We start from the raw sequence: 8,920 nt of genomic DNA, 5'->3' as shown, positions 1-8,920 counted from the left end.
AGCAGTGAAGCACACAGTTCGAATCGCGGTTGTTGACTTCCAACCACCGGACCATCAATTCTTCAACACCAAAATATTAGCAGCAGCAGCAGTGGTGGAAGTAGAAGCAATTTTTGTGAGTCCTTTGACACTTTTTTAGGCCAACGCATGACGTGGGTTACTTGCTTACATATTTTGGCCAAAATATTAACTAATACCTCTCATATTTTTTATATGTGTTTTTTGCACTTTATTTTTCAGGGTGCAGTTGGGCCCATTCAGTCTTGTAAACTGTGGTGTCTGTGCACATGGGATGCGTTTGGATGGCGCTAGGCAGCCCGCCTGATCTAATAGTATGGGCGTAACTAATAGGCTGTTAGCCTGGATGCTGTGCATTACCATTGTGTGAACAGCGCCGCATACAAGTCTTCATTGTGCATTAATATACCAAGCATCCGCCCCTCCATACATTGGTAGGTTGTGAGCGGTTGTCTCATCGGTATTCTTGCACCTGTGTTGCCGCCATCCTAACTATATGGGCTCACTCACCCTGAGTGCATTTGTTTGGAGGTCTGGGCAGGTCAGCATCTCTGCTTTTTGCTGTTTTTGAACATTTGACATTTGCCTGAATTTTTATATCTACACATGATTTACACAAATTATATTTTCTTGTGGTAACTCTTTACTATTTACCATTAGAAGCTGTGTATTTTTGTAATTATTTGTACGTATACATGATTGATTACCACTTCTGTCTCTGTAAAAACAATCCCCTTTAACCCCTTTCTGACATCGGGTGTAAATGTACGCTGATGTCGGACTCCCTCCTTTTGATGCGGGATCTGGCGCTGAGCCCACATCTTTTCTCGCACATGATGGGCCAGAAATCCCGCACATCGGTGACCCTGTCAAGTGATCACGAGTCAACGATAGGTTGGCATGACAACCAGAGGTCTCCAGCAGACCTTTATGGTTGTCACTGCCGGATCCTATGAGCTCTGCCCAGTGGTTGGCGCTCATAGCAAGTGAGCAACTCTGCTACATGCAGGTGATCTGATCATTGCCTGCATGTAGCAGAGCTGATCGGGTTATAGCAGCTTCTAGCCTCCCATTGAGACTATTGAAGCATGCCTGTGGAGACATGGGGTGGTCAGCGCGCACCCCGGTCCGCTGGCCGAAACAACATGGATCAGGGATCATCCCACCGGACGCCGGCTCTCCCTTTAACATGGGCATAACGCTACTCAGACAACACACACACAGTGAGGGTAATGCAGTGTGGCAATGCTTTATTGTACCACAAAACAGGCAGCTAACACATAGAACAGTCCCAGCAAAATACCCAACAGAGTGCACATTACAGAGTCTCACCCTTCCGCTGATTTGCTCCAGGGGTCGCTACCCCACCTGTGGCACGCACAAAGAGGAGGTAACAACAAGCGTAGGAAGATGACAATCCATTCAGTCCATACAAGCTAAAAAAAGGCCAGTTGATCCGAGGATCACAACCTGGCTTCTCCAAACGTATCCATGGTTCAGCGATGGTCAGTGGAGCAGCTCTGCATTCTTCCAACCAAGGCTGAAAACCCCTAGGTTGTTTCCTGTAGAATGATAGATCCATGTCCCTCGTGATGTAAAAACTATACGAAGTATAAAGTTTGAAGTCTGGGATCTGCCGATATGTGGCTAGTTTTCTGTTTCAGATAACATGATACATGATTTTAATTTTTTTTTGTCCAGTCGCGCTTGAATATAGATCAATATTAAACAGTCACCTGATGAGTCGCCTTTGGTGAGGACAATGAAACCCATAGAAATAAGAGGCTTGGAGAGTGAGTGTGTATATATCACCTCACCCTATATACTGAGATGTGGGGTATATGTTTTTTTCTATCAGTCACTTTCTGACTAACCTGCAGGGGGTGAATTATGGGTATAGTTTTACATTTGGAATTAATAAAGTTTAGTTTTATCCTATTTTCAGCATACATGAGGAATGACAAGAGACAACCCATTTAAGAAAGTTCAATTTTGGTTAAAACTATTCCAACATTATGAACATAAAAAAGGCTTCTCCCCTATGTGACGCTTCTGATGTTTATTAACAGCTGATTTCCAAGTAAAATATTGACTATATTAAGAAAATCAAAAAGGCTTCTCCCCTGTGTAACTGCTCTGATGTCTAACAAGAAGCGCTTTCCGGTTAAAATATTTCCCACATTCTGAATAGGAAAAAGGCTTCTCCCCTGTGTAAGTTCTCTGTTGAGGTGGCTCAGTCGCTAGCACTGCAGCCTTGTAGTGCTGTAGTCCTGGGTTCAACTCCCATCTAGGACAACATCTGCAAGGAGTTTGTATGTTCTCCCTGTGTTTGCGTGGGTTTCCTCCCACATTCAAAAGACATACTGATAGGGAATTTACATTGTGAGCCCCATTGGGGCCAGTGATGATAATGTGTGCAAACTGTAAAGGGCTGCGGAATAGGTTAGTGCTATATAAAAAGAAAGATTATTAGTAGTAGTAAGATTCCATTTCTGTTAAAACATTTCCCACATTATGAACAGGAAAAATGGCTTCTCTGATGTGATCAAGATTTATTTTCAATTAAACATGAAGGAAGTTTCTCCCCTGTGTGAGTTATTTGGTGTGGAACAAGACTCCCTTTCTGGTTAAAAATTATTCCACATCCTGAACATGAAAAAGGCTTCTCCCCTGGTGAGTTCTCTGGTGCCTAACACAATCTGATTTATTGCAAAAACATTTCCCACATGCTGAACATGAAAAAGGCTTCTCCCCTGTGTGGGTTCTCTGGTGGGTAACAAAATTTGATTTGTATGGAAAATATTTCCCGCATTCTGAACATGAAAAAGGTTTCTCCCCTGTGTGTGTTCTCTGGTGATTAACAAAATGTGATTTATGTGCAAAATATTTCCCACATTCTGAACAGGAAAAAGGCTTCTCCCCTGTGTGAGTTTTATGGTGATTAACCAAATCTGATTTCTGGTTAAAACATTTCCCACATTCTGAACAGGAAAAAGGCTTCTCCCCTGTGTGAGTTCTCTGGTGAGTAACAAAATGTGACTTATGTGCAAAACATTTCCCACATTCTGAACAGGAAAAAGACTTCTCCCCTGTGTGAGTTTTATGGTGATTAACCAATTCTGATTTATGGTTAAAACATTTCCCACATTCTGAACAGGAAATAGGATTCTCCCCTGTGTGAGTTCTATGGTGATAAACCAATTGTGATTTCCAGTTAAAACATTTCCCACATTCTGAACAGGAAAAAGGCTTCTCCCCTGTGTGAGTTCTTTGGTGTCTAACAAATTGTGATTTAAGTGCAAAACATTTCCCACATTCTGAACAGGAAAAAGGCTTTTCCCCTGTGTGAGTTCTATGGTGATTAACCAAATCTGATTTCTGGTTAAAACATTTCCCACATTCTGAACAGGAAAAAGGCTTCTCCCCTGTGTGAGCTCTATGGTGATTAACCAAATCTGATTTCTGGTTAAAACATTTCCCACATTCAGAACAGGAAAAAGGCTTCTCCTCTGTGTGAGTTCTATGGTGATTAACCAAATTTGATTTCCGGTTAAAACATTTCCCACATTCAGAACAGGAAAAAGGCTTCTCCCCTGTGTGAGTTCTCTGGTGAGTAACAAAATGTGATTTCTGTATAAAACATTTCCCACATTCTGAACAGGAAAAAGGCTTCTCCCCTGTGTGAGTTCTATGGTGATTAACAAAATTTGATTTCCGGTTAAAACATTTCCCACATTCTGAACAGGAAAAAGGCTTCTCTCCTGTGTGAGTTCTCTGGTGAGTAACAAAATGTGATCTCTGTATAAAACATTTCCCACATTCTGAACAGGAAAAAGGCTTCTCCCCTGTGTGAGTTCTATGGTGATTAACCAAATCTGATTTCTGTATAAAACATTTCCCACATTCTGAACAGGAAAAAGGCTTCTCCCCTGTGTGAGTTCTATGGTGATAAACCAAATCTGATTTCCATGTAAAACACTTCCCACATTCTGAACATGAGAATGACTTCTCTGCTTTAGTAGCAGTTTGTTTTTTATTGCCTTTTTTGTGACATTGCTTTCCCTTATTACTCAGTAATGAATCAGAAGATGGGACCTGTTTCATAAGATCAGATGACAGATCTTTGCTGTGAATGGATGATGATATATCTGGAGTAATAGCAATCACTTCAGTTGTATCTTGTAGGATCTCAAGATCATCAGATTTAAAAATTGAAGATGTCAACTGTCCCTCTGATCTCCTGGTACAGTCATCTGCTAAGATAAAAAAACAATTATTATTTATTACTAAAATATCCTTTAGTTTTATATTTTTGAACATTTCTACTTAAATTGTCCATAAAAATGGCAAGCTATGTAAAAGCTTTAATTATTTACCAAGACAATGACAGTTCACAGTGTAATAGAAAACCTTGTTGGATGAGCCAGTAGTGTGCGGTGTTCAACTGTTTGTTCATTCTGCCTCCCAAATATCGAATACAAAGAAACCAATCAATGTTATGTAGGCGAAAATAATACCAATTCTCATCTCACAAAAAACAAGTCCCCACTCAGGTCCATCATCTGTCATTGGAAAAACAGAGGTTCCCACACTATTAGTGGCTCAAAGGCTGTTGAAAAGCAACAGAGTTTCTATAAACCAATCCAGCAAAATCCGCTCTCACTTCGGAGTCTTGCAGTGTGCGCAAACAACATTTAGGATCCCTGTACTTAGCAATATTATAGTGAGAAGAATCCACTTAATTTGCGGTGTCTCCTGGAGCACAATCTGGGCACTATGTGCTGGGTAAGAAAATGGCAAATGTGTAATTTTCACTCCAACATCCACTGCATGTTAATTTCCGGAAAGTTGCTGTGGAGTCAAATTATTCACTCCTCCTACACACATGGTCAAAATTGTTGGTACCCGTTGTTTAATGAAACCCACAATGGTCACAGAAATAACTTTAATCTTACAAAAGTAATAATAATTAAAAAATCTATGAAAATGAACAACTGAAAGTCAGACATTGCTTTTCAGCCATGCTTCCACAAAATTAAAAAAAAAATAAAACTCATGAAATAGGCCTGGACAGAAATGATTGTACCCTTAACTAAAATATTTTATTGCACAACCTTTGGAGGCAATTGTTGAAATAAAATGATTCCTGTAGCTGTCAATGAGACTTCTGCTCCTCTCGACAGGTATTTTGTCCCACTCTTCAAGAGCAACTACTTCAGTTGTCTCATGTTTGAAGGTTGCCTTTTCCAGACGGCATGTTTCAGCTCTTTCCAAAGATGCTCATTAGGATTTAGGTCAGGGCTCATAGAAGGCCACTTCAGAATAGTCCAATATTTTCCTCTCAGCCATTCTTGCGTGTTTTTAGCTGTGTATTGTGTGTCATTATCCTGTTGCAAGACCCATGACCTGCGACTGAGACCAAGCTTTCTGACATTGGGCAGCACATTTCTCTCTAGAATCCCTTGATAGTCTTGAGATTTCATTGTACGATGGAGATTCTAGACACCCTGTGCCAGATGCAGCAAAGCAGCCCCAGAACGTAACAGAGTCTCCTCCATGTTTCACAGTAGGGACAGTGTTCTTTTTGTGATATGCCTCATTTTTCCATCTGAGAACATAGAGCTGACGTGCCTTGCCAGAAAGTTCCATTTTTGTCTCATCTGTCCATAGGACATTCTCCCAGAGGCTTTGTAGCTTGTCAACATGTAGTTTAGCAAATTCCAGTCTGATTTTTTTTCAACAATGGTGTCCTCCTTGGTCGTCTCCCATGAAGTCCACTTTGGCTCATAGAACGACGGATGGTGTGATCTGACACTGATGTTCCTTGAGCTTCAAGTTCACCTTTAATCTGTTTACAAGTTTTTCTGGGCTCTTTTGTTACCATTCATATTATCCGTCTCTTTGATTTGTCATCAATTTTCCTCCTGCGGCCACGTCCAGGGAGGTTGGGTACAGTCCTATGGATATTAAATTTCTGAATAATATGTGCAACTTTAGTCACAAGAACATGAAGCTGCTTGGAGATGGTCTTATAACTTTTACCTGTAACATGTTTGTCTATAATTTTCTTTCTAATCTCCTGAGACAACTCTTTCCTTCGCTTCCTCTGGTCCATGTTGAGTGTGATACACACCATGTCACCACACAGCACAGTGAGTATCTGTAGCCTCTATACAGGCCACTCACTGATTCCAGGATTGTAGACACCTGTGATGCTAATTAGTGGACACACCGCGATTTACACATTCTGTGGAAGCCTGGTTGAAAAGCAATGTCTGACTTTCATTTGTTCATTTTCATAGATTTTTTATTTATTATTACTTTTGTGAGATTCAAGTTATTTCTGTGACCATTGTGGATTTTTCTGTCATTAAACGAGGGATACCAACAATTTTGACCCCGTGTGTATAGATTACAACCCTCAGGGAATTAATTTATAAAATGGAATCACTTTATGGGGATTTCGACTATTCTGGTTTTCTGTCATTTAGTTATATTAGGGCTTCTGCATATGGTGTGTCCAATCTCATCTGGGACCTGTTCCTGCTGTCCAGCTGGAGTAATCTGCTTCCTACTTCAGCCAATTGGATAGTACCACACCCTACTAAAGCGCAAAGCACATGGCCGGAATCTGCCAGATACAGCGCTGTTCTCCTCTGGTTCAGTCCTCTGTGCTCAGCTTGCGGATTGTGTATTTATCCCCTGTTGTGACCGTGGCCCGTTTACTGACTACTCTTGTGTCTTCTGGTTCTGTATTCTGTCCTTCTGGTTCTGACCCAGCTACCTGACTATTCTTCTTGCCATCTAACACTACAGAATAGCAAGTCCAAGCCTAGGGGTCCCAGTGTAAGTCCAGATCCATGTAAGGGTGTTAAAGGGCGATGAGCAAGGCAATCCCTGGGATATGGAAAGCAGAGAAGATAGAGCCAAGAAAGCTCAAAAGATGTCCACCATGAACAGCCAGGTGACCATGAACAGTGCTCCCAATACATTGTGTCTGCAAACTATTCCAGCTAGATCTGCATTCATATAGCTAAATGGCGCTCCTTCCCTTCTGAACACTGCCATGTGCCCAGACAGTAGAGTATAATCGTATATAGAGTATAGTGCGAAGCTGGAAAATAATTTGTAAGATCCATCTGTTTTCTATTATCCTTTGTGAAGAATTCCAAACTTACCACCACATAAAGTGACACACGTCAGATATTAATAATGGGGCCTGATTAAGAACACAAAACTGGCTGCGGGAAGAGGTTAAATCAGAGGATTTTGGACACTACTGTAATCAAACACTGTGACTATAGACAATAACATCTACTGAAATGATCAAACTCCACAGTCTCCATCAGTAATAAATGAGCAGCTAGTGGTGAAACCTCTCTGGGGTAATTAGAGTATGGGGCTCGGTGACCTCACAATCTAAACTATCGTAAGCTCCAATATTTTCTGTCAGATGAGTTTCAAGAAGAAATATTACACATTTAAAGAGAACTGTGTATAATAGTACAGAGCTGAGATGTCTTAAAGGGAACCTGTCAGCAGGATTGTGCTCAGTAACCTACAGACACTGTCAGGTCAGCGCCGTTATACTGATTACAATGATACCTGGTGATGAAATCCGTCTTGTGGTTGTTGTGTAATCTGTATTTGTAGTTTTCAGTTAATGATATTCTCGTGCTCGGGGGCGGGGCTGTGGGCGGGGCTTTGTTGTGCTCTGATTACATATTCATCTGTATTAGCTTATGACAGGTCGCTGACCCCTCACTGTGAAAATGAGGGGCAATACCCCGAAACAGCTGTCTGTGGATGGATACCATGTTTTGGCATAGGTGGTTTCCTTCATTGAAGACTGCCCTTCCCGTGGTTGTTCCTTCCCGGGGAAAGACCTGGCTAGTCATTGCTTGCGTTGAGAAACATGTGATGGTGTCTCCGCGGCTTCTGTTTTGCATGTTTTGCATATTTCCCATAAGGGATGGGGGCAGTGCTCTAGAATCACTGCGTTGAGAAACACGTGATGGTGTCTCCGCAGTGTTGGATGTTGATCTCCATGAGTTCATTCATCCTCATTTTCACAGTCTTTTACTAGGCATTGCTCCTACCAGCCAGTTTCCTGCTCCACACTGATGAGGGGCAATACCCCGAAACAGCTTTCTGTGGATGGATACCATGTTTTGGCATAGGTGGTTTCCTTCATTGGAGACTGCCCTTCCCGTGGTTGTTCCTTCCGGGGAAAGACCTGGCTGGTCATTGCTGACCCCTCACTGACCTGCCCCCCATTATTACATAATGCATATAATAGCATTGATATTATTGTTGATAATGCCTATAATATTGTGGCTATTGTGAGGCTTAGAAAAATTACATCCAGCAAAATGACACCAGTGGCGCCTGCGCAGTAGCCTCTATCTCTTACGTATAGATACTACTGCGCAGGCGCCGACATCGCCAGTGACATTTTGCTAGATGTAATACAGATGAATATGTAATTAGAGCACCACATAAAGCACATATTTTTCTACAAGTGATTTTCTATCTTGTCAGCATATTCTACGTACGCTGTCATTTGGCTTTATAGTTACAGATCTGGGCAGGTAACGGTCAGCGTCTCCTAATGTGAAGGAGAGAATGGCTACTGAAATCAATTATTAAACCTTATATAAGTCAGTTCGGATATGGTGTACCAAGATGGCGTCTGTGTCTTCAGACAACACCCTGGAAGGAATTCTTGGAATGCAGAAGCTGAGATACTGGATACCATATATGGAAGTGAAGCTGAAATGGACCTATCATAGACTGACACTGGCTACTCAGGAGATTGTGTGACACCCATCTCCTGTCACTTTGTCTTGAGAATAAACTTCAGTTGTGTGCAAGCCTTTGCTGAGAAAGGAGTAGACATCTA

General features: G+C 41.6%; 1 protein-coding gene across 1 annotated transcript; it reads right to left on the bottom strand.

Moving 5' to 3' along the window:
* Positions 1-2,550: 2,550 nt before the first annotated feature.
* LOC141056856 (uncharacterized) lies at positions 2,551-4,417 on the bottom strand. Its single transcript, XM_073553321.1, has one exon. It carries the CDS (start codon positions 4,336-4,338, stop codon positions 2,653-2,655), a length of 1,686 nt encoding a protein of 561 aa, XP_073409422.1. The 5' UTR covers positions 4,339-4,417; the 3' UTR covers positions 2,551-2,652.
* Positions 4,418-8,920: the final 4,503 nt, after the last annotated feature.

The sequence above is a fragment of the Dendrobates tinctorius genome, unplaced genomic scaffold, assembly GCF_039654945.1.
Source record: "Dendrobates tinctorius isolate UK_male_01 unplaced genomic scaffold, ASM3965494v1 ptg000200l, whole genome shotgun sequence".
NCBI classification, from domain to species: domain Eukaryota; kingdom Metazoa; phylum Chordata; class Amphibia; order Anura; family Dendrobatidae; genus Dendrobates; species Dendrobates tinctorius.
The sequence above is the reverse complement of the archived record's forward strand: the minus strand, read 5'-3'. Positions and strand labels throughout refer to the sequence as shown.